The 26,069-nt window shown below is 45.9% G+C and overlaps 2 protein-coding genes across 6 annotated transcripts in view; both read left to right on the top strand.

The window, feature by feature from the left end:
• Window positions 1-249: 249 nt before the first annotated feature.
• LOC117529654 (small nuclear ribonucleoprotein Sm D3) lies at window positions 250-7,785 on the top strand. Its single transcript, XM_034192506.1, has 4 exons — window positions 250-382; window positions 2,125-2,266; window positions 4,315-4,507; window positions 7,567-7,785. The coding sequence occupies exons 2-4, from the start codon at window positions 2,141-2,143 to the stop codon at window positions 7,629-7,631; spliced, it is 384 nt and encodes a 127-aa protein (XP_034048397.1). The 5' UTR covers window positions 250-382; window positions 2,125-2,140; the 3' UTR covers window positions 7,632-7,785.
• Window positions 7,786-9,426: 1,641 nt separating this feature from the next.
• LOC117529468 (calcium/calmodulin-dependent protein kinase kinase 2-like) overlaps window positions 9,427-26,069 on the top strand; it is a 53,958-nt gene continuing 37,315 nt past the window's right edge. For 3 of the 5 annotated variants that reach the window (XM_034192268.1, XM_034192267.1, XM_034192264.1), the window contains exon 1: window positions 9,428-9,679. The gene's annotated coding sequence lies outside the window, so the exon portion shown is untranslated. Of the gene's footprint in view, window positions 9,680-26,069 lie in introns of all 5 variants that reach the window. The other 2 variants (XM_034192266.1, XM_034192265.1) reach the window with 1 other exon arrangement.

The raw sequence follows: 26,069 nt of genomic DNA, 5'->3' as shown, positions 1-26,069 counted from the left end.
ATAGTGTGAAGCGCCTTGAGGCAGTTTTGTTGTGATTTGGCGCTATATAAATAAATCGAATAAAATGCAAGCATCCAAAAATAAAACTCGGATACTGGAAATGCTGTGCTGAAAATCCTTGTTCTGTTAAGAACGCACTCGGGAAAATGTTGAAGAAAAAGTTAAATTTCAGAGGGCTGATAGGTTGGTCCCACAGAAAAAACTACTAATACCACAGTGCATTGCGCTCTTCTCCCGGATGCACTTCTTTCACCGATTGGCATTGTGGGTAGGCGGAAAAAGGCTCGAAACTGTGCGTGAAAGCGACGAGTGCACGTTTTTTGTTCTTACAAAGAAAGGGGAGAAGTTCGACAAAGACGTAATTTTTCAGGACAGAGTTAAGGTTTGTGGTATTTTTCGTTTAAGCATTGTTACTAGTTTATAGTGTTTTATGATTTTGGGTTGTATATTTCATTGATTCACTCCGCTAGCGTAACTACGTGCTTTGTTGCATTGTGCTGGATAAAAATGCAAAATCTAACGTTTCAGTAATAAGGTCGTTGTTGTAAACTCTGAATTATATATATATTTTTTATTATGTACTCGGTTTTTTCTTAACAACATAAGGCGTTCGTGAGTTTTGCGTTTGAAGTAATGTATTAGCCAGCTAACGGCTAATGTAGTTAGCTTGGCTACAGCTAACTTAGGGAAAAAGCAAGTCGATTAAAAGCAAAAATGGGTTATTGTAAACACGGGAGATGGTAAAAAAATAAAAGATGTGTAAATATTAAAAACAAACGATATGAAATAAAAAAAAATTATTAAAAATTAGATGTCATAAGTCGTGCTATAATTCAAACATTATTTTTGGGATATTTTTCTTGGTATCAGGTCAGAATGTCCACAAGCAAAAAAAAAAGTCCACACCCAAAACGTCCACACTCTACATTTTCCCACAGAAAATAGTAATCATAATAATCACAATAATGATGAAGCAAAATAAGACACTAAACAGTAATCACATTAAAAGCAGAATATATTTGCGTATAAATTAATTTTCCATGATGATCATAAATTAAAGCAAAGGAAAATTATATGCACAAAAAAGATTAACATTTGGTAAGAGCAACATATATTTAACACTTGTTTTGATCAGGAAGCAGAACTAATGATAAACAAATTCAAACTATGTGGATGTTTTGGTCTGTACTGTGGATGTTTTAGGTGTGGACTTCTTGGTTTGTAGACGTTTTGACTAGAAAGCTTTATCTTGATCGCGCTAAAGCTACAACTTCCATAAATGGTAACGGGTTTGTTTTACCATTTAAATTTTTGCTCTGATTACAATTCTGTTGCTGGATAATTACACAGCTCTCAAAGTATTTACTCGTGAATTGTGTTTTAATGTTTGATTGTGCTTTTTAGGTCACAGAAACTGATAAAATAAGGGGATTGTCTGGCTGGCAGCTTGTGTAGACATAAAAAAAAATCCTGTAAATCATCAAATTAAGAGAGCATGTAATCAAGGTGAAATGATTAGTTTCTGGTATACCTTGATATGTTTCCTGTGGAATTCTGCTACTTTGAGCCTTTCTGAGTTGTGCAAACTCTCGTCTTGAAGCACAAATGTTCAAATTTCCATACTTGTTGCACATTTCAGGAAAAAATAAATCAAAACCCTTATACTAATCATAATCCTAAATCATTTCAGAGAAGTAGTTTGCAAGGTTGCTAGGCAACTGAGACATCAAGTTTAGAGCCTTGTTCTAACTCAAAAATATTATTCGAGTTGAACATCCAGTGGTACCCAACCTGGTCCATAGGGTCCCCTTAATCTGCACATTTGCCATCTATCCCTGCTTTGCCAAAAGTAAATTAGCTGATTCAGGTGTGCTGAGCCAGTCAAAAGCAAACACACCTGAACAAGCCTCAGCTTTTGGCAGAACAGAGAGTTATGGAAGATGTGCAGATTAGGGGGTCCCTGAGTACCAGGGTTGGGAATCACCACTTCATTGTTCAAATGCTTTAGAAAGAGAAGTGATCTTTTTTTTTTTTTTTTTTTTTTAAGTAATTGAGATATGTAGTATTGTGTTGTCTGTCATGGTGTCAGTTTGTAATATGTTTCTAACCCCTGTTGCTTTTCAGTAGCAAAGCTGTAAAGATGTCCATTGGTGTACCCATCAAAGTATTGCATGAAGCAGAGGGACACATTGTGACCTGTGAAACCAACACTGGAGAGGTTTACAGGGGCAAACTGATAGAAGCTGAGGACAACATGAACTGCCAGGTAGGCCCATAGCAATGTGAACCCCCAAAACTGCTTAACTTTGGGCCGCGTTGCCCGAGGCTGCTTATTTGCCGTCTTTGGACGGTTTTCAGTCTTTTTGTAAATTGTTGCCATCTAAAAGAACGCTCTTGTGAGGGTAGTAAATGCGCAACAATGTCTTGATGTTCCAGACAATTTCCTACCTACTTCCCGCGCCAAATCTCATAGCATCGTTTAACAAATTTTCTACCTTGTCAGTTTCTGATCGTTTATTTCCAATATTACACAAGATAAATGCAGGTATGGCAATAATTTAAACAACTAAATTCTGTGATGTTTTGGTATTGTATGATAAATGTAACGCTTAGTAAGCTTGGGTGTCAGAACCCGGTTCTCTTCAGGTATCGTTAAGAAATTATTCGATCCACTGACATCAATAGCCTATTTGCTTAACGTTCCCTTATCGGTCCTTCAGAGTAGTCGTTGTTTTGGGGGGTGTTTGTTTGGAAAATGATTGTCTCTACAGCATGGCTCTTCTTTAAAGCATTGATCTGATCCACTGCTTCGTTGGTTTTATTTCACTTTATCTTAATTTCTCCCTGCTAAAACTCCAAAGAGCACGTGTCTGTGAGTAATATTTACTTTTTTATGTTAAACTGACCTGTTATGGTCTTCTGAAACAGTTGATAGATGTATTTTATAACTTAAAAACGGACCGACGCTAACGCGTTAGCATGTCTATAGCGTTTTCAATGTTAAAGTTAGCATTAAGCTCTTTGGATCTCAGCATGTTTGTGTGCATTTGTTTTCTGTATAATAATGGCTCAGCGTTTGTAGAAGTAAAAAATGTAAAAATGTATTACAAATTCTAATTTTTAAATTTATTTTTGTTTAGATATTAATAATAAAGCAACAACAATAATAGTAATAACTAATGTTACAATACAATTTTAGAGGAGACAAAAACAACCTGATTAAAAACACAACAGAAAATATAAAACCAACTAACGATGAACATAAATATAGAAACAAATGTTTTCAGTGAACACCTAGTGACTCTTACACCTCTACTTCATCCCTGTTTTAAGTTTAATGATAATTTGTCAAACCATATTTTTAATTTGTTAATTACTTCAGTGATTTCCTCCAGAACCATCTGCCAAGCTAGAAAACTGCTGCTTCTTAGTAAGGGCAGAATATTACTGGAGTGAATTTAATAAGGAAAGTTGCGTTTTTCTCACTAAAATGGATGCTACACTCAATGCAGTTTATTGTCTGGAATAGTCCCAGATTGCATTTCAGAGCTAGAATTAAAAAAAAAAAAAAAACTTTTTTTTGGGGGGGGGGTGTGTGTGTGTGTGTGTGACTTTGGGTTACAGCCTTTTTTTTTTTCCAGGTAAATGTTTAGTAATATATATTAACAGGTGGTGATATGGTTATTCCAAACAGTTTAAACTGTTTGGAAAACTATTGTTATATTTTGTACATGCTCCTACATGACACAACATGCATTCAAAAGCCACATGTCAGATGTATGGGTATGTGGATGTAGTATGTTGCACATTTTATGTGGATGTAGTATGTTGCACATTTTATGTGGATGTAGTATGTTTTTTGTGATGTGCCGGTATGCAGGCTGCTGAAATTAATTGCCCCTGTTGGGATGAATAAAGTTGTCTAAGTTTAAGTCACATGTTGTGCCATACTGCATGTGATCACAAGAGAAATTTAACAGCTGTTTCAGGTCCAAATTTAGTCCAAAGAATGCACCACAGGGCACTTATATTCTCAAAATTTCCTGGGGGGGGGACACCCAGAATGTGGGAAAAGATTGAGGGTTTGTCTAATATGAGTGTGGGGTGTAATGGACATCAATGAATTGTTCCACGAATATTCACACTGTAAAGATTGGTTTCTCCACAAAGTTTTGAGTTTGTCAACTGGTGTAGATTCTAAGTATTGTTACCTTACTAGCTTAGGCTTTGTCCACTTGAATTGTAATACATTTACTACTGTATGAATGTGAGCTCACAGCTATATCATTTAACTGGTCTTGTCCCCCCCGGCAGATGTCTAACATTACAGTGACTTACCGTGATGGGAGGGTGGCACAGCTGGAGCAAGTCTACATCCGTGGTAGCAAGATTCGTTTCCTGATCCTACCAGACATGTTAAAAAATGCTCCCATGCTAAAGAGTATGAAGAACAAGAACCAGGGGTCGGGAGCAGGAAGGGGCAAAGCAGCCATTCTGAAAGCACAGGGTGAGTCAGAGCCTCTGATTCCTTAACACATTTACACTCTGGTCTATGCATCATGTATGTTTTCTGTACAATATTCAGTGGTGGTAACAGTTCTGCTAGCCGCTACTTATCAAAGCTAATGTTTTCATTAGCAGATTAGCTTTCCAGATAACTTTGAAAACCATTAGTGGACCAATTAGCTTCTGATAAATTTAGTTGTGATGACTTTTAGACCGCTAACACATTTTTTTTTTTTTGGGCATAGTGAATAAAGGATAACAGTAAAAAAAAAAACATTTGGTAGAGCTCTATCCTCTGCAGGCAAAGAGGAGAGAGAAAGGAAGGGAAAGAATTTCTCTTCACACCATACAGACCTGAAAGTCATTTCACTGGAGTCTTGCACAAGCAGACCGTTTTACTTGTGGTTATAAACGTAAGCGGAAGGCCGAAAACCAACATTGAATTGAGGGATTCTATTATCTACAGTCCACAATATAATCAGAAAATTCAGAGAATCTGGAGAACTTTCTACGTGTAAGTGGCAAGGCCGAAAACCAACACTAAATACCCGTGACCTTTGATCCCTCAGGTGGCACTGCATTAAAAACTGACATCATTGTGTAAAGGATCTTACCGTGTGGGCTCAGGAACACTTCAGAAAGCCATTGTCAGTTAACACAGTTCTTTGCTACATCTACAAGTGCAAATTAAAACTCTACCATGCAAAGTGAAAACCATACATCAACATCCAGAAACGCTGCTGCCTTCTCTGGGCCCAAGCTCATTTGAAATGGACAGACGCAAAGTGGAAGAGTGTGCTGTGGTGTTAGTCCACATTTCAAATTGTTTTTTGGAAATAATGAATGCCTTGTCCTCTGGACAAAAGAGGAAAAACACCATCCAGATTGTTACAAGTGCAAAGTTCAAAAGCCAGCATCTGTGATGGTATGGGGGTGTATTAGTGCCTATGGCATGGACTACTTACACATCTGTGATGGCACCATCAATGCTGAAAGGTACATTCAGGTTTTGGAGCAACACATGCCGCCATCCAAGCAACATCTTTTTCAGGGATGTCCCTGCTTATTTCAGCAAGACAATGCCAAGCCACATTCTGCACATGTTACAACAGCGTGGCTTCGTAGTAAGAGTGCGGATACTAGACTGGCTTGCAGGCAGTCCAGACCTGTTTCCCATTGAAAATGTGTGGTGTATTATGAAGCGCAAAATGACAACTGAAGTCGTACATCAAGCAAGAATCGGAACGAGTTCCACCTACAAAGCTTCAACAATTAGTGTCCTCAGTTCCCAAACGCTTATTGAGTGTTGTTAGAAGGAAAGGTGATGTAACACAGTGGTAAACATACCACTGTCCCAGCTGTTTTGACACGTGTTGCAGGAATCCATTTCAAAATGAACAAATATTTGCACAAAACCAATAAATTATCAGTTTGAACATTAAATATCTTGTCTTTGTGGTGAATTCACCTGAATATAGGTTGAAGAGCATTTGCAAATCATTGTATTCTGTTTTTATTTACACTTTACACAACGTCCCAACTTCATTGGAATTGGGGTTGTACATAATGGAAATCAAACACCAGTCACATGATTAAGTCATGCGTAAACAAAATACCATATGCATATTGTCATGGGTAGAGCATGCATGAATCAGTCAATGCATTGGTGCTGTTAAAACTGCTTTTCAGTAACTCGTTTCACACCAGATGTCTGTGAAGTCAAAGTACTACCGTGCCTGAAAAACGTCTTGGAGGGGTGGGATAATGCGCCATCTGCTTTATTTTTATTTATTTATTTTTTACTGTTTTCAAATTAAATTTGTTGAATAATATAGTATCAGTAATTCATTGATACAGTTCCCACATTTATTTTTAAAATATTAAAATCTTGAAATTGTTAAAATCAGGTGCACATAGCAAAATATTTTAATTGGGCTTCTACCAACAGAACCATAAAATGGTGAAAGCTGCCAATTTAAACATAAAACATGAACATCTCCACTATGATGATGTAGATGACCAATTTTATTCACTTTATACATGCTTCCCTTAGGCAGTATTATTAGACGGTATTGCTTAAATTTTTATTGTTACGCAGATGATACCCAGCTTTATCTATCCATGAAGCCAGAGGGGACACACTAATTAGCTAAACTGCAGGATTGTCTTACAGACATAAAGACATGGATGACCTCTAATTTCCTGCTTTTAAACTCAGATAAAACTGAAGTTATTGTACTTGGCCCCACAAATCTTAGAAACATGGTGTCTAACCAGATCCTTACTCTGGATGGCATTACCCTGACCTCTAGTAATACTGTGAGAAATCTTGGAGTCATTTTTGATCAGGATATGTTTGTAAGAGTAGAATGGGAGGCAGAGCTTTCAGGCTCCTCTCCTGTGGAACCAGCTCCCAATTCAGATCAGGGAGACAGACACCCTCTCTACTTTTAAGATTAGGCTTAAAACTTTCCTTTTTGCTAAAGCTTATAGTTAGGGCTGGATCAGGTGACCCTGAACCATCCCTTAGTTATGCTGCTATAGACGTAGACTGCTGGGGGGTTCCCATGATGCACTGTTTCTTTCTCTTTTTGCTCTGTATGCACCACTCTGCATTTAATCATTAGTGATCGATCTCTGCTCCCCTCCACAGCATGTCTTTTTCCTGGTTCTCTCCCTCAGCCCCAACCAGTCCCAGCAGAAGAATGCCCCTCCCTGAGCCTGGTTCTGCTGGAGGTTTCTTCCTGTTAAAAGGGAGTTTTTCCTTCCCACTGTAGCCAAGTGCTTGCTCACAGGGGGTCGTTTTGACCGTTGGGGTTTTACATAATTATTGTATGGCCTTGCCTTACAATATAAAGCGCCTTGGGGCAACTGTTTGTTGTGATTTGGCACTATATAAAAAAAAATTGATTGATTGATTGATAGTGAACAAAAATGTGTGCGCACATGAGAGGTGACAGATTTGTGTACATATTGAGCTTTGTTGGTGTAAAACTATTCCCTTGACCAACAGATTAACTGATTATTAAAATTGGTTCCTGTGCTTGTTTGTCTTTGCAGTGGCTGCTAGGGGTCGAGGCCGTGGCGGAATGGGAAGGGGCAACATCTTCCAGAAGAGACGATAACTGCTTGAGTTGGCAATAAAATTAATCTTTTTTTTTTTTTTTTTGTATAGACCTTTTTCTGGAATTGGATCCTCCCAGTTGATTGGTGTTTCTTATTGGTTTTCTTATTCTTTAAACGAAATAAACCTTTCGATTAAAGCTGTCTCTTCTTGTACTAAATTTGGCTTTTTTTTTTTTTCTCATGAGGTCATAGATTCCCAGAAGCTGCAAACTAAAATACTTATGCAACTTGATCATATTCACACATTTGCCACAGTGCCAGAGACTTTTCCGAACTCCCCCATCACTGAAGACAAGTTTCCTTAAAATAAAAAACAAAGTCTAATTGTCTGAAACAATTGGTAATTTTTAAACTAAACCACATGGCTTTTGAATTGGAGTGTTTGTTTTAAAAGCAGACACCAGTACTGGCCACTTTGTATTTTTAAAAGCTGGTGGTGTGGCTGTGATTTGTCTTCCCCAGCCAGGCACGAGTGTGCACTATTAATTTAGACACTTGCAAGTTGAATTTTTTTTTTTTTTTTTGTTGGTAATCATGTTAAACCTGAGGTGGTGGGTTAATCTATTTGCTGATTGCATTTTCCTTAGGCTTGTCATTGAACTTGCATATAGACATGGATGTGTATTTTGATTTCTGCACAAGCTTCACGCCAGGTACAGATGTGAAGTAGAGGCTGACATTGTTTCAGAAATCCCATGGGTTGTGGGATTCCCAGGGGATGGGAGTGAATTTATGCTATTTATCATGTGATTAGGACGGTACGGGATTAAAACTTTACAGGAGCAGGCATAGTGGGAACCAAGGTTTTAGGCAGCGAGCCGGCCTGCCATCATTTGGGCAGTCAATTTTAGAAAAATGCTGAGAAATAGAAAAAAATTGGGACTGTATTTAAAATGAAGATTAAAAAATAAAAATGCTGCACTATTCCCAGTTTTTCCACTCACACCCACAGAAGTCAAAAGCTCTTCCAGAGGTGTCTTGGTGGCTTCCCTCATCTCGTTCCAGCATGAACATTTAGTTTTTGAGAACTGTCTACCTGACACAGATTTACCATAAAGTACCACACTGTATTTCTGAATGATCTATATAAATGAAGTCTACAAAATATTCAGTGACTTGGAAATGTTCGTTTTCATCCTGACAATTCTCAAGAAAACTGGCTGTAAAAATGATTAATTCTTAAATTTAGTATAAAATGCCCTGTCCCAACCTTTTTTCTTTGAAAATGCTGCAGGCCTTAAATGTTGGAATGGATATATATATTAACAAAAACTAAAAAATAAAGCTGACCACACAAAATATATGGTTTCATACAGTCTGCAGTTACAGAAATAGAAGTCAAAGTAAATGTCAGGATCATTACGTGTCCCCCACTACCACATTGTTAAAAACTATAAGTGCCTCCCTGTATTATCACAGATGAATGGTTCCTGATGCGATATCTTATGAAATAAAACTGCAGAACACAAAGTAATCAAAAAACGAATGGGGAGAAGATCAAATTCGATGTATTGCCTTAAAACTAGAATAAAAAAAAAAAAAAGGTGCAGTACAGGAGTGGGATGGGACAAGAATTTTTCCGTGGGCGTGGGGTGGGACAGGAGTGAAAATCTACTCCCGTGTCATCTATTCTTAAGTTATAAGGAGAAATAACAATGTGCATGTTTTGAGAGGAAATGTAGCACGCACACGCGATGAGAACATGCAAGTCTGTGTGTGCAGCGTTCAGTCATTTCTCGTTAGGGTGCAACCCCATGTTTGACCACCAGGTGGAGCCAGAGCTACGAAATAAAATTATGAAGTATGCCAAGTGAGAGGAACAACGTCAGACGTTTACACAGAGATGCTGGTATTCGTTTTTATGGACTGGCTGACTTGAAGGTATTTTCCGGACACTTTAGGTCCGTGTAGTTCGGGCCTGTGTGTGTGTGTGCGCGCGCGCGCTCTCATCTGGATCGATGCTTTCTATCACACACACACACGGCTAGCTAGCTCTCGCCCCGGCACTGTAATTCTGAGCTCGCACAGACCGAACAGGCACATTAAGGTGAGGGGTGTTTTTTTTTCTTTCTTCATATTTTTACTGGTGCTGTTGGTTCGTGTATTCTCTGCGGTTGTATCGCTGTCCCGTGTTAGATGTTAGCATCCTCAACATCTGTTTGACAACTGCTAGCGTTAGCAAAGCCGACTGGTTTTAGCTTACAGTTCAAACAACTTTTAAACTATACATTCATTAAGTTCGTTGCTATTAAGATACTCTCATTGCCGTGACATTTGTAATATTCAACACTGAGTTGTAAGCTCGCCTTTAAAGGGGTTATATTGTGTATAGTCTATATTTATGCACCATTTTACACTTGGGACCCGGGTTGTTCAACATCCTCAGACTCCCACAATTCTGTGATTATGCATTAAATTAAAGCCTGAAACGGCTTGTTTTAGAATCCTGTGACTTATGTCACAGAGACTTTTGTTCACTCTGAGACACGCCCACATTAGCCGGTTTGTGCTGTGTGACATGCCCACACTTAGTGGGAGGGACATACTGTTGTATACTTAGTATGTGCTTAACGTTAATTAGTACAGTCACTTGCCCAGTTCCGGATCACTGCTGTAGTTTTTGCGCCACCGTTTCTCGTAATCAGCACGAATAAGCTAATACTTGGTTCCAATGTAAAGATTGATGTTTTGTCTACAAACGACCACAAGCTCGACCGGATCCAGCCATCCTTGTGATCAGCAGAGGAATCAAAACATCCCTGTGTCTGCGGTGTGCACGCTTTTTCTGACTCACTCATTCCTGCAAGTTTTAAAATAACGATCTCTAAAACGTAGCAAAGGTGAGTTAGCCATTCAGTGTCATTGGTTCTAGAGTGGGAAAATACTTACTTGGGTAGAAAATGTCAGTGTGTTATGTCTTGCTGTTTAATTGCTGTGCACATTTATCTCCGAGGCAAAAATTTGCCCGTTGTGGATCACTGAAGCAGCAGCCTCGTGTCTGTAGTTGTCAGTCATGTGGACTTTGGGGGTCATCTCAAAATCACGAATGGGCATGAATGTGGGGGCTTTTACTTTTTAATTCGGGAGAAATCTCATCTCCACACTTCATTTTTTGCTTGTAAAACGTATAACGGCGCCTTTTGAAACAAAGTAAATTCTCATTTAATAAGTATAATTTATATCATTTTGTGTTCAAAACACATTCTCGGGCACAGTGTGTGTCATTCTGCATTAGAAGGGCTCCAGCCAGATGCCAGGAATGCCCCCAAAGTGACACAGAGTGTCGTGATCCGGAACCGGCAAAAGTGATCCATTTCTGGCAAATATTTGCACCACACATAATGTGGCTTCACACTTTAAGTAGAAGCGCTACTCCAAAATACCCAATACAACAATAAAGGACATTCAGTTGCATTATGGCTCCGTATAGTGGGACTTTAAAAAGGTGATCCGGAACTGGGCAACCGTCTGTACATACTTTTAAGATAGTTTGTGACGTCTTGTGCAACTTACATTGAAATGAGATTGCGTTTTCCGTAACAGTTGTTGGGGTCTTAGCACTCTCCTAGACTGAGCACCCCCCTACCTTCACTGTGTATGCATCATGTCTGTTGTGAAGGTGTCGTAGCACGGACCCACAACAGGGGGCGCAAATGAACGGACAATGAGTAAGCCAAAAGGTAACAATTTAATGTTGTGATATTACACAACGAAACGTGTCTTAATGTTCACAGTCAATAAACACCAGGTGACGTGTGGGCAGGCTCGAAGATAGAAGACGCCCGACGAGAGAGAAGCCGCGTCCCACACGGCTTCCACCACCAACGGCCTGAAGAACACCGGAGCCGCCAAGTCCCGAGTCCCCAGGTGGCCTCTGTCTTCGGCTGTCGACCCTGGTACTGCTGGCAGAAAACAGAAAGATGATGTGTGAGTGTGAGTCCGCACACTCAGTGATTAACAGTCCAGACACCGTTAGGAGGGAGCACCTCCACCTCCAACATCACTCACACTCGTGCAGCTCCTGATCAACCACTTATCTGGGACGGGGTGCGAGGTGAAGCCGTCACTGTCACACCAAACACCAATCCTCCAGACAAGGCAACACTTCAGGAAAACGGCTGCAATAGAAGTTCAGTTGGTTACACAATGTGTCAGTCAGCAGAGAAATTACCTTAGTACTGGTAGTCGATTTCTCGGCGGGGAGGTGGAGTTGCAGTCCGGCTTATATGGTGGTGTAGATGAGTGACAGCTGGAGTAATGGGTGACAGCTGTCACCTCCTCTGGGTCTGGCGCCCTCTTGTGCTTGGAGCCCGCACTCCAAGCAGGGCGCCCTCTGGTGGTGGTGGGCCAGCAGTACCTCCTCTTCAGCGGCCCACACAACAGGACCCCCCCCTCAACGGGCGCCTCCTGGCGCCCGACCAGGCTTGTCCGGGTGACGTCTGTAGAAATCGGCCAGGAGGGCCGGGTCCAGGATGAAGCTCCTCTTCACCCAGGAGCGTTCCTCGGGTCCATACCCCTCCCAGTCCACCAGATATTGGAACCCCCGGCCCTTACGACGGACGTCCAGGAGCCTGCGGACCGTCCAAGCAGGCTCCCCGTCGATGAGCCGGGCAGGAGGCGGAGTAGGGCCAGGTGCACAGAGGGGCGAGGTGTGGTGTGGCTTGATACGGGACACGTGGAAAACAGGGTGGATCCGCAGTGAAGCTGGGAGTCGGAGCTTCACTGCGGCCGGGTTGATGATCTTGAGGATGGGGAATGGGCCGATGTATCTGTCCTTTAATTTGGGTGAGTCCACACAGAGGGGGATGTCCTTTGTTGACAGCCACACCTCCTGCCCGGGCTGGTATGTGGGGGCCGGGGAACGTCGGCGGTCCGCATGGGTTTTGGCCCTCGTCCGGGCCTTTAATAGGGCAGAGCGGGCGGTCCGCCACACCCGGCGGCACCTCCTGAGGTGGGCCTGGACCGAGGGCACACCGACCTCTCCCTCCACCAGCGGGAACAATGGGGGCTGGAACCCCAAACATGCCTCAAAAGGGGAGAGGCCGGTAGCAGACGAGATTTGGCTGTTATGGGCATACTCGATCCAGGCCAGATGGTGACTCCAGACCGCCGGGTGCGCGGAGGTGACGCAGCGAAGGGCCTGTTCCAACTCCTGGTTAGCCCGCTCTGCCTGGCCGTTGGTCTGGGGGTGGTACCCGGACGAGAGACTCACGGTGGCCCCCAGCTCCTTACAGAAACTCTTCCACACCTGTGAAGAGAACTGGGGACCACGATCTGAAACGATGTCCGATGGTATCCCATGCAGCCGCATGACGTGGTGGACCAGGAGGTCCGCCGTCTCCTGGGCCGTCGGGAGCTTTGGGAGGGCCACGAAGTGGGCCGCCTTGGAGAACCGGTCCACTATCGTGAGAATAACGGTGTTGCCCTGGGACGGCGGGAGGCCCGTGATGAAGTCCAGGCCGATGTGAGACCAGGGACGATGAGGCACTGGCAGGGGTTGGAGGAGTCCCGTCGTCCTCCGATGGTCTGCCTTGCCCCTGGCGCAGATGGTACAGGCCTGGACGTAGTCCCGGACGTCGGTTTCCAGGGACGCCCACCAGAAGCGCTGCTGGACTACTGCCACGGTCCTACGCACTCCGGGATGACAGGAGAGCTTGGACCCGTGACAGAAGTCCAATACGGCAGCTCTCGCCTCTGGTGGGACGTACAGTCTGTTCTTGGGGCCAGTCCACGGGTCCGGGCTCGTTGTCAGGGCCTCCCGGACGGTCTTCTCCACGTCCCAGGTGAGGGTGGCCACGACAGTGGACTCGGGGATGATGGTCTCGGTGGGGTTCGACAGCCCCGCTTTGGCTTCTTCTTCGTGCACCCGGGACAATGCATCTGGTTTTTGGTTCTTGGTCCCGGGGCGATACGTGATCTGGAAGTCAAAGCGCCCGAAGAACAGAGACCAGCGGGCTTGCCTGGGGTTCAGCCGCTTGGCGGTCCGGATGTACTCCAGGTTCCGATGGTCCGTGAAAACCGTGAAGGGCAACGATGCCCCCTCCAGCAGGTGTCTCCACTCTTCAAGAGCCTCCTTCACCGCAAGAAGTTCCCGATTGCCGACGTCATAGTTCCGTTCAGCTGGGGTCAACCTGCGGGAATAAAAGGCACAAGGATGGAGGACTTTATCAGCCTCCACGCTCTGGGACAGCACGGCTCCTATCCCTGAGTCAGAGGCGTCCACTTCTACTATGTACTGGCGATCAGGATCAGGCTGCACCAGAACTGGTGCAGTCGAGAACCGGCGTTTCAACTCCTGGAACGCGGCTTCGCACCGATCCGACCAGGCGAAGGGGACCTTGGTGGAGGTCAGGGCAGTCAGGGGGCTAACTACCTGACTGTAACCTTTAATGAACCTCCTGTAGAAATTTGCAAAGCCTAGGAACTGCTGTAGTTTCCTGCGGCTTATCGGTTGGGGCCAATCTCTCACCGCCGCAACCTTAGCCGGATCAGGGGCGACGGAGTTGGAGGAGATGATGAACCCCAGGAAGGACAAAGAAGTGCGGTGGAACTCGCACTTCTCGCCCTTCACAAACAGCCGGTTCTCCAACAACCGCTGTAGGACCTGACGTACATGCTGGACATGGGTCTCAGGGTCCAGGGAAAAGATGAGTATATCGTCCAGATATACGAAGACGAACCGATGCAGGAAGTCCCGCAAGACGTCATTTACCAAAGCTTGGAACGTCGCGGGGGCGTTAGTGAGGCCGAACGGCATGACCAGGTACTCAAAATGACCTAACGGGGTGTTGAATGCCGTCTTCCATTCGTCTCCCTTCCGGACCCGAACCAGGTGGTACGCGTTTCTAAGATCCAATTTTGTGAAAATTTGGGCTCCATGCAGGGGCGTGAACACTGAATCCAACAGAGGTAACGGGTATCGGTTGCGAACCGTGATCTTGTTCAGCCCTCGGTAATCAATGCATGGACGGAGTCCGCCGTCTTTCTTGCCCACAAAAAAGAAACCAGCACCCATCGGGGAGGTGGAGTTCCGGATCAGCCCGGCAGCTAAGGAGTCCCGGATGTAGGTCTCCATTGATTCGCGTTCCGGACGTGAGAGGTTGTACAACCTACTGGACGGGTACTCAGCGCCCGGGACCAAATCGATGGCACAATCATACGGTCGGTGCGGGGGAAGAGTGAGTGCCAGATCTTTGCTGAAAACGTCAGCAAGATCGTGGTACTCCTTTGGCACCGCCGATAGATTGGGGGGAACTTTGACCTCCTCATTAGCCGTAGTGCCGGGAGGAACGGCGGATCCTAAGCACTCCCGGTGGCAGGTTTCGCTCCACTGCGTCACAACCCCAGACGGCCAATCAATCCGGGGATTGTGCTTCACCATCCATGGAAAGCCCAAAATCACTCGGGAGGTAGAAGGTGTTACATGGAACACTATCTCCTCCCTGTGATTCCCAGACACAACCAAAGTCACTGGTTGTGTCTGATGTGTGATTAATGGAAGCAGGGTGCCATCTAGTGCTCGCACCTGCAATGGTGCCGGCAGAGCCACCAGAGGGAGCCCTACTTCCTTTACCCATCTGCTGTCCAGCAGATTCCCTTCAGACCCTGTGTCTATCAGTGCTGGGGCATGAAGGGTTAAATCCCCACAAAGGATTGTTACTGGGATTCGTGCAGATTTGCGGGGTTTTCCCGCGTGCGTGTTATGACCCACCCTTAGCCCAGTTTCTAAGGACGGGCGTTGTAGTTTGACCGTTTTAGAGCAGTCCTTCTGCATGTGCTCGCAAGAGCCGCAGACAAAACACTCCCCGCGGGCCAGCCTCCTTTGTCTGACTTTTGATCTTAATTTGGCCCTGCTCGTGTCCCTAGCCTCCTTAGCAGGGGGAGCCATAGCCACACGGAGCTCTCTGGCAGTGAAGCGTGGGGACGACGTCACCTTGTCGGAACCGGAAGGGGGAGGGACGGCTCGTGCCCGGTCACGCCCCCCGGCCTGCTCCCGACGATGCTCATTTAAACGGTTGTCTAAACGTATAACCAAATCGATCAGCCCGTCAAATTCCTGTGGTTCATCCTTGGCCAGTAGGTGCTCCTTAAGGACCGGGGACAGTCCATTTACAAAGGCGGCGCGGAGCGCAACGTTATTCCAGCCGGACCTCGCTGCCGCGATGCGGAAGTCGACTGCATACTCGGCTGCGCTACGGCACCCCTGTCTCATCGACAGCAGCACGTTCGAAGCGGTCTCGCCTCTGTTGGGATGATCAAACACTTGTTTGAATTCCCGTACGAACCCAGTATAAGACGTCAGGAGCCGTGAATTCTGCTCCCAAAGCGCCGTAGCCCATGCGCGTGCCTTTCCTCGAAGCAAATTAATAACATAAGCCACCCGGCTAGCGTCTGATGCGTACATGACGGGGCGCTGTGAAAAGACGAGCGAACACTGCATGAGGAAGTCCGCGCACGTCTCGACACAGCCCCCGTACGGTTCCGGAGGGCTTATGTATGCTTCAGGGGACGGTGGGGGGGTTCGTTGAACGACCAGTGGAACGTTTGATACAGGCCCTGGACCAGCCAGAGGAGTGGCTGCGGCAGCGCCCTGATCGCGCGCTTCCACCCGGCGGTGAGAGCCTCCACCCTCCGATTAAGGAGGACACTCTGCTCGGTCACAAACACTAACCGGGCCTTGAAGGCGGTTAAGATCTGCTGCAGCTCACTCAACCCGCCTCCCGCTGACGCCTGCGCTCCTGGCTCTTCCATTGGCCGTTCAAGCTGGAGTTGACGCCCCTCGGAGTCCATGACGATGGCCGAGAAATCCTGTTGTGAAGGTGTCGTAGCACGGACCCACAACAGGGGGCGCAAATGAACGGACAATGAGTAAGCCAAAAGGTAACAATTTAATGTTGTGATATTACACAACGAAACGTGTCTTAATGTTCACAGTCAATAAACACCAGGTGACGTGTGGGCAGGCTCGAAGATAGAAGACGCCCGACGAGAGAGAAGCCGCGTCCCACACGGCTTCCACCACCAACGGCCTGAAGAACACCGGAGCCGCCAAGTCCCGAGTCCCCAGGTGGCCTCTGTCTTCGGCTGTCGACCCTGGTACTGCTGGCAGAAAACAGAAAGATGATGTGTGAGTGTGAGTCCGCACACTCAGTGATTAACAGTCCAGACACCATTAGGAGGGAGCACCTCCACCTCCAACATCACACACACTCGTGCAGCTCCTGATCAACCACTTATCTGGGACGGGGTGCGAGGTGAAGCCGTCACTGTCACACCAAACGCCAATCCTCCAGACAAGGCAACACTTCAGGAAAACGGCTGCAATAGAAGTTCAGTTGGTTACACAATGTGTCAGTCAGCAGAGAAATTACCTTAGTACTGGTCGTCGATTTCTCGGCGGGGAGGTGGAGTTGCAGTCCGGCTTATATGGTGGTGTAGATGAGTGACAGCTGGAGTAATGGGTGACAGCTGTCACCTCCTCTGGGTCTGGCGCCCTCTTGTGCTTGGAGCCCGCACTCCAAGCAGGGCGCCCTCTGGTGGTGGTGGGCCAGCAGTACCTCCTCTTCAGCGGCCCACACAACAATGTCGGAGCATTAGCAGTGATTAACAGATTATTGCATGGTTTCTGCTTAAAATTGAATTTAGAATGATTTAAGAGGGTTTACTTTGTCATCTGATGGCTAATATCATTATTCCCTTTTATCGCTTTGGGGGCAGAGAGTCAGACCCAGACATGCTGCTGTCGCGCTCTGATCGCTCCCCCGTCTTTTATTATGAAGTAATGCTGAATTTATGTGGAAATGATTGTTGTACAAAAGCTTCAGATATCTGTCACTGAGACAGATGATGACTGGAGTGCAGTTTTAAGCAGAAACGAGGTGATAATTGATGATTCCCTGTCGGAGCTCAGAAATGACGCATGCGCAGTGAAGGCAGTGGGGGGTGCTCACACCAGGAATACCAAGTTATTAAAATGTGTATTACAGCAAATGTGTTCCTCTCACAAAGAAATGCCAGTATTTTTATGGACAGAATTTCTAGGTGCAGCCAGGGTGTAGAGGGGGTCTGGTTTGGGAACCACAGAATCTCGTCTCTGCTGTTTGCGGACGATGTGGTTCTGTTGGCTTCGTCAAATCAGGACCTTCAGCGTGCACTGGGGCGGTTTGCAGCCGAGTGTGAGGCGTCCGGGATGAAAATCAGCACCTCCAAATCCGAGGCCATGGTTCTCGACTGGAAAAAGGTGCTTTGCCCTCTTCAGGTCGGTGGAGTGTCCTTGCCTCAAGTGGAGGAGTTTAAGTATCTCGGGGTCTTGCTCACGAGTGAGGGATGGATGGAGCGTGAGATCGATAGACGGATCGGTGCAGCGTCTGCAGTGATGCAGTCGCTGTATCGGACCGTCGTGGTGAAGAGAGAGCTGAGTAGGGGGGCAAAGCTCTCGATTTACCGATCGATCTACGTTCCGATCCTCACCTGTGGTCATGAGATTTGGCTCATGACCGAAAGAACGAGATTGTGTGTACAAGGGTGCTTATTATGTCCTTTGATCATATTGTATGAAAAACTGAAAAAAGGGAAATTTCACACTTTTATAGTTATCTTTACAATGAAAGTGTTAAGAAATTTGTTCTAGTAGTCTATGATAACTTTTTCACCTTTTTTCAGCATCATTATATGCAAATATTGCCGTTTTGTGCTTGTCCCACACCCAGACTTTTGATCTTCAATGATAAAAATGAATGGTAAATGTTATGTGTCGACGCGGGTTGAGGAGCGGACCTGCGTCAGACGGAACCCAGCGCTACAAATAACCAGAAAAGCGGTTCCAAAAACAATATATTTATTACACCCACTGTGCATAAAAGGTGTAAAAACAAAAACAGCGTCCCTCTGGTGGATTGACTGTTGGCACGCTCTCCAGCGCCCGCAAGGATCAAAGCCCGGCACTCCTGGACTCACTACCACCGCCAAACACCCCCCAGGTGAACACGACAAACCGACTCTCTTTGAAGCAAAGAAGAGGTGAGGTAAGTCAGCAGTTACAACAATATCTTTCAAAAGACACACGCTATCAGCAACACATTCAGGTCTGTTATCTTTTTTAACTTTATGCAAATGAGCAGCTTCTCACAACAGGTGGAGGATCACTTATCCGCACGCCACAGCAGTGAGAAGCAAGCTGCACAATTCTCATCACAGTTCAAGTATACTGTGTAACAAAACACCAAGTTACTATCAACAATTAATCAAACACTTAATTACCTGTAATGTGTGCTGACAGCATGTGTCCTCACCCTTCCTTGCTTCACGGGCTCGATGTGTCAAACCCAGGCGCGGTCCTCAGCGTCTCACAAACGAACATCACAAGGTCGAGTTCCCGGCAGTTCTGCTTGAATCACACATGACTTAAATGCAGAACGCCATCCAATTATCTGCTTCAGCTGAAAGTCTTTAAGGTTGCATGTGAGCACCAGTCACAGGTGCTACACATGATGTTGATGAGGGTGAGGACTCTTCAGCCAGCACCTTCTCCACAGACAAATCAGTTTCCATGCCACCTGAAGAGCAAAGAAAAGAAAAGAACACCAAAATATCCAGCCACACCCCCCAACACACAACAGTACCCCCCCCATCAACGGGAAGCCTCCCGGCGACCGAACAGACCAGGCCTGAGAACGGCACCTCCCTCCGGGGTCCACGTCAGGAAGCAGACAGCACCACGCTCCCAAGGTCCACCACAGACAGCAGGACAGGCACCGCAGCTGGAAGGCCGGCTGGCATCAACAAAAGCCCCAAAACATTCCCCAGTACAATTCAACACACAGAAAAAAACATAAAACCCTCCCAAAACCTCCCCAGGGGACCGTCCCATCAAACCCCGGGAAGAAAAGAAAAACTACCAAACGCAAAAACCCAACACAGCCCCACAAACACAATACAAACGTAAATGCATAAAAGAAAAATAACAAACAACCCCCCCAGAATGACCTGCAGAGCCCAACCCCCCCCAGAAGGCCTTCATCGCCAGTTCCAGGAGGAACAGCCAGAACCATAATCCCACAAAGGTCCCCAGGTGTACATGGAGCAAACGGCGCCCTCCAGAGGACCGTACCATCAACCCCAGGAGGTACCCTCCCCACAACCCCGGAACCCCAGACCCGGTCACACTTGGCTAGTTGGCCCCAAGCCAATTCCCCCCCAGAGGACCGTCCCATCAACCCTGGAGGTGGAACCCGGAAGGAAACAGAACAAAATCAAAAATCAACCCCCGGAGGACTACCAAAAACAACCCCGGGGGGATATAAAACGACCGTAAACCCTGTTACCCTCCCCGGCACCCCGAAAGACCCCGGGTCCCTCCCAGAGCCCCTCGGCGGCTCAACTTTGGCGAACTGCTCAAAACATTAAGCCGGAGAAGGGAACAGGAAAAAACTAACCCAGCTCCAACCCCAAGGCGTAGCAGAGAACCAGAAATACGTCCGGTGCCCCAACTCGACCATACCCCAGCCTCTCGGGAGGGGTGGAACTACCGAAATGGCGAACAGCAACAGATTGGCCCACCCCTCCGACTGAGGTAAGTCTCCGCTGCACCACACCCCGGCAACACCAATGACGAACGGTACAAAGGCTCACCGAGGCTGGAGTGGAACCGGGCCCTAACCAAACCAAGAAAAACGCCTCTAACACCCCCCCCCCAGGTGCAGAGGTCTTCTGAGAATGCTCAGCGTGACCAACCTGCACCACCCCACAACCCACAAGACAAACGGTCTTGGGGCAAGTGAGGTTGGGGTTAGGGATGTAGAGAAATAAAAAACAACAAAATAAAACGACCCAACAATCCAAACAGAAAATACCTAAAAACACATAAAAAATTAACAATTAAGTGAGCCCAGGCGGACTTCTAATCGCCTAACAATCACTCCACCAGATACGCCTCTGACTCCCCATACAATTATAACCCCTATTTAAAGAAAACAAAACATTTACTCGTGCTAGATTTTTTTTTATTTTTTTTTTTAATGTGTGTTATTTTGCCTGTCCCAGAACACTTGGAGATACGTCACCATTATTTCTCTTGACGCTTACATGTCGGGGCAATACAGTAATCTCTGCACGTCCGAGCTGCATGGGCTCGTCAACAGGAGGAGCCAGAGGTCCCATCGGAGGAGCCTCAGTGGGGCGAAGAAGAGGCGGCCCAGATTTGATGGGCATCCTCTCTCGCGTCCACGCTCCTTCATCCGATCATCTAGACGAATCACCAACGATATTAGCTCATCTAAATCGTTTGGCTCGTCACGGACTGCCGGCTCGTCTTTTAATGACTCATTTATCCCATCTACAAACATTCCTCGTAAAGCTGCGGCACTCCAACCTGACTGAGCAGAAACCAGAGAACATTGCATCACCGCACAAGGCTCCGGACGACAAACAATCAGTTCGGACGCCGAATCTCTGGGTGACGGAGTTATCTGCACTAGTATCGATGATGCCGCAGCAGGAAGCGGAACGGCTTGCGCTGCAAGCTCCGTAACACGGGCGTCTGTTTGTTTAATTTGGTTTGCGAGATGCTGTAATTGCTCCCATATTTTCTCCAAGTGTTCTTGAACTTTTTCGGCAAAAGGAACCGCTTCTGCCGCTGGGTCCATTATGGAATGGCCGGGAACTACTGTTATGTGTCGACGCGGGTTGAGGAGCGGACCTGCGTCAGACGGAACCCAGCGCTACAAATAACCAGAAAAGCGGTTCCAAAAACAATATATTTATTACACCCACTGTGCATAAAAGGTGTAAAAACAAAAACAGCGTCCCTCTGGTGGAGTGACTGTTGGCACGCTCTCCAGCGCCCGCAGGATCAAAGCCCGGCGCTCCTGGACTCACTACCACCACCAAACACCCCCCAGGTGGACACGACAAACCGACTCTCTGTGAAGCAAAGAAGAGGTGAGGTAAGTCAGCAGTTACAACAATATCTTTCAAAAGACACACGCTATCAGCAACACATTCAGGTCTGTATCTTTTTTAACTTTATGCAAATGAGCAGCTTCTCACAACAGGTGGAGGATCACTTATCCGCACGCCACAGCAGTGAGAAGCAAGCTGCACAATTCTCATCACAATTCAAGTATACTGTGTAACAAAACACCAAGTTACTATCAACAATTAATCAAACACTTAATTACCTTTAATGTGTGCTGACAGCATGTGTCCTCACCCTTCCTTGCTTCACAGGCTCGATGTGTCAAACCCAGGCGCGGTCCTCAGCGTCTCACAAACGAACATCACAAGGTCGAGTTCCCGGCAGTTCTGCTTGAATCACACATGACTTAAATGCAGAACGCCATCCAATTATCTGCTTCAGCTGAAAGTCTTTAAGGTTGCATGTGAGCACCAGTCACAGGTGCTACACATGATGTTGATGAGGGTGAGGACTCTTCAGCCAGCACCTTCTCCACAGACAAATCAGTTTCCATGCCACCTGAAGAGCAAAGAAAAGAAAAGAACACCAAAATATCCAGCCACACCCCCCAACACACAACAGGTAAAGAAACGTTTTTTCTAATGTTTTAAAATATCTCTGAATAAAATATCAGTAAAATAATCAAAACATAATTGGGGTATTCAGTGTCATACAACTGTTGTGATTTTTTTTTTAAACAAAATGTAGTTGTCCCACACTATTGCCGTAATTTCCACCACAACACTGTAATGTCCCTAAACAGTTTGTATGAAAGATTGTTTGGGTAGTTTCTATGGAGATAAACAGTGACATCAGAGCACATGTATATAGCGCCAAATCACAACAAACAGTTGCCCCAAGGCGCTTTATATTGTAAGGCAATGGTGTGGTGGAAATGACATTTACAAGGCCAATAGTGCCCGTAGTTAAAGAATCACCCACAAGCGGCCGAGATGAGTTTCCTCCGCAGGGTGGCTGGGCGCTCCCTTAGAGATAGGGTGAGGAGCTCGGTCACTCGGGAGGAGCTCGGTGTCGAGCCGCTGCTCCTCCACGTTGAAAGGAGTCAGTTGAGGTGGCTTGGGCATCTTTTCCGGATGCCCCCTGGACGCCTCGCTGGAGAGGTGTTCCGGGCACATCCCATTGGGAGGAGGTCCCGGGGAAGACCCAGGACACGCTGGAAGGATTACATCTCTCGGTTGGCTTGGGAACGCCTTGGGGTTCCCCCCGGAGGAGCTGGGGGAGGTGTGTGTGGATCGGGAGGTCTGGGTGGCTTTGCTTGAGCTGCTGCCCCTGCGACCCGACTCCGGATAAAGCGGAAGAAAATGGATGGGTGGATGATGTTCCTCTCACAATAAATAGGTGTCTGTTGGGAAGGTGTCGTGACAGGGACCCACAACAGGGGGCGCTAAGGAACGGACAATGGATAAGCCAACCAGTAACAATTTAATGTTGTGGAAACACACAACGGAATACAGACAGAGATATGGATTGCCAATGATACACCAGGTGACGTGTGGGCAGGCTCGAAGATAGAAGACCTCTGGCGAGAGAAGAGCTGATTCCCACACAGCTTCCACCACCAGCGGGCCTGAAGAACACCGGAGCCGCCAAGTCCCGAGTCCCCAGGTGGCCTCTGCCTTCGGCTGTCGACCCTGGTACTGCTGGCAGAGAACAGAGAAAATCCAGGTGAGTGTGAATCCGCACACTCAGTAGTCCACTCACAGTCAATGTTCTCCAAGGAGGGAGCACCACCTCCAATCACACACTCGTGCAGCTCCTGTGTAACCACTTATCTGCTACTGAGCGTGATGCGAAGTCGTCGCGGTCACGCCCTTCTCCAGCTCCGATAAGAACTCCACAGGGCAAGCGGCTGCAAGGAAGAGTTACGTTAGCAGAGAAATTTACCACAGAGAATATTACCTCTTGGTTGCTGATTTCTCGGCGGGGAGGTGGAGTTGTAGTCTGGCTTTTATGGTGATGTGGTGAATGAGTGACAGCTGGTGCAGATGATGAATGACAGCTGTCACTCTCCGTTGCTCCAACGCCCTCTCGTGCTTGAAGCCCGCACTCCAAGCAGGGCACTATCTGGTGGTGGTGGGCCAGCAGTACCTCCTCTTCTGGCGGCCCACACAACAGGTGTCCTTTTGATTACTTTGACAATGCTATTGACAGATGGTAATAATTTTGAAATATATCGTGTCCACAGAAAATGTAATGTTTGTAGACAATATTATTTTATGTAGAGGGTATATCATCACATCTATGTGTTAATTACTTTGTTAACTTATTATTTCTGAGAATACATTCAGTTGAAAATGAAACATGAGTTGATGAAATGTTGTTGAGTATATGAATGTTAAACTTCACAGATAACAAACATTAGCAGCGATATCTACCTGAACTTCAAAATACCCTGGTTGGAGCAACAAAATATATTTAGGGGTTTTTATATTCATATAAAACATGGATGTTTGGAATAGGTTTCTGTGATTATATTGCTCAAATTATTTTTTGTATATATCAAATTAAAGAGAGGTTTTTCTGTTTCCTGGCTGCAGCTGCATCATGGGATAATGTAGTGTGGTTTGTTTGCACACTATGCAGGTAGTAGATCATCCCAGTACCATTTAACCACTACTAAATTTCTACTGAGTATTTTGGGCACCTTTCAGATTGTGCATACTCCTTTTTGTCGACTATGTAGTACAGTGGGGTGTGTATTTAGATCTACCCATGGAAATGCTCCTAATCTGAAGAGGGGTTTGGCCAGCTCCTTTCCATTTAATGTAACAGGCACAGAAACATGTTTCTTAGAGACTTGAAATTAGGTTTTTGTCAAGATGCATTACCTCAGTGGCTCTGTACTGTAAGAGCCCGGTCAGACGGTACATGGCGATAGCTGAAAGAAGGAAAAAAAGTCACAAATCGTAAAGAAAAGGTGGACGAATGAGCCTGCACTTCTCCCATCACTGAAAAACCTGTGACTCAAGAGCGCATAAAGGAATGAAACAAAACTGAAATTAACAAAAGAAAAATGAAGCGAATGCTGACCTTGACGCTTTAAACAAAATAAAAACGAAACATGCAAACGTGCGCACAGCCATTTGTCGCTGTGCGTACATGCACATGCCAGCCGGCTGTGCGCAATGCACACACGCACACTCCACGTTTGTGGCTGTGTGCATAGCTGTTCCAGACACAAACGGCTGTGCGCAGAACCACAGAGTGTGTGAGTGCTGTTTGTGGCTGGAACATGCGCAAAGTAGTTGATAAAACATTCTTGCCGCTATTGTTTCTGTAAGACAGTGTTGCTTTTCGTCCCAGACATGGTTGAGTCACGTTCAGCTCATCTTTAGTTAGTGATCCGTTCAGATATCGTCAACGTTCGTGCAAGACGTCGGACTTGGGAGGTTTGACGAAGTTGGATGACGGTTAAACGATGGCTCCGAAAGTCAACGTAAGTCCATATTTCTTGATTCGTTTTGGCTTCGGTGTCCTTCATTGGCCCTGTGTGACCGGGGCTTAACTAATATTGACTTGGAAATGTTCACGTGTCCATAAAATGACTTGCCTAAAGAAACTTGGCTGTTAATGTGATAATTTGTATTAAAAATAATTATAATATTTATTTTCAATCAATCAATTTTTTTATATAGCGCCAAATCACAACAAACAGTTGCCCCAAGGCGCTTTATATTGTAAGGCAAGGCCATACAATAATTATGTAAAACCCCAACGGTCAAAACGACCCCCTGTGAGCAAGCACTTGGCTACAGTGGGAAGGAAAAACTCCCTTTTAACAGGAAGAAACCTCCAGCAGAACCAGGCTCAGGGAGGGGCAGTCTTCTGCTGGGACTGGTTGGGGCTGAGGGAGAGAACCAGGAAAAAGACATGCTGTGGAGGGGAGCAGAGATCGATCACTAATGATTAAATGCAGAGTGGTGCATACAGAGCAAAAAGAGAAAGAAACAGTGCATCATGGGAATCCCCCAGCAGTCTACGTCTATAGCAGCATAACTAAGGGATGTTCAGGGTCACCTGATCCAGCCCTAACTATAAGCTTTAGCAAAAGGAAAGTTTTAAGCCTAATCTTAAAAGTAGAGAGGGTGTCTGTCTCCCTGATCTGAATTGGGAGCTGGTTCCACAGGAGAGGAGCCTGAAAGCTGAAGGCTCTGCCTCCCATTCTACTCTTACAAACCCTAGGAACTACAAGTAAGCCTGCAGTCTGAGAGCGAAGCGCTCTATTGGGGTGATATGGTACTACGAGGTCCCTAAGATAAGATGGGACCTGATTATTCAAAACCTTATAAGTAAGAAGAAGAATTTTAAATTCTATTCTAGAATTAACAGGAAGCCAATGAAGAGAGGCCAATATGGGTGAGATATGCTCTCTCCTTCTAGTCCCTGTCAGTACTCTAGCTGCAGCATTTTGAATTAACTGAAGGCTTTTTAGGGAACTTTTAGGACAACCTGATAATAATGA

This window comes from Thalassophryne amazonica, chromosome 17 (genome assembly GCF_902500255.1).
Source record: "Thalassophryne amazonica chromosome 17, fThaAma1.1, whole genome shotgun sequence".
Classification (NCBI taxonomy): Eukaryota; Metazoa; Chordata; class Actinopteri; order Batrachoidiformes; family Batrachoididae; genus Thalassophryne; species Thalassophryne amazonica.
This window is presented reverse-complemented; position numbering and strand designations above follow the sequence as displayed.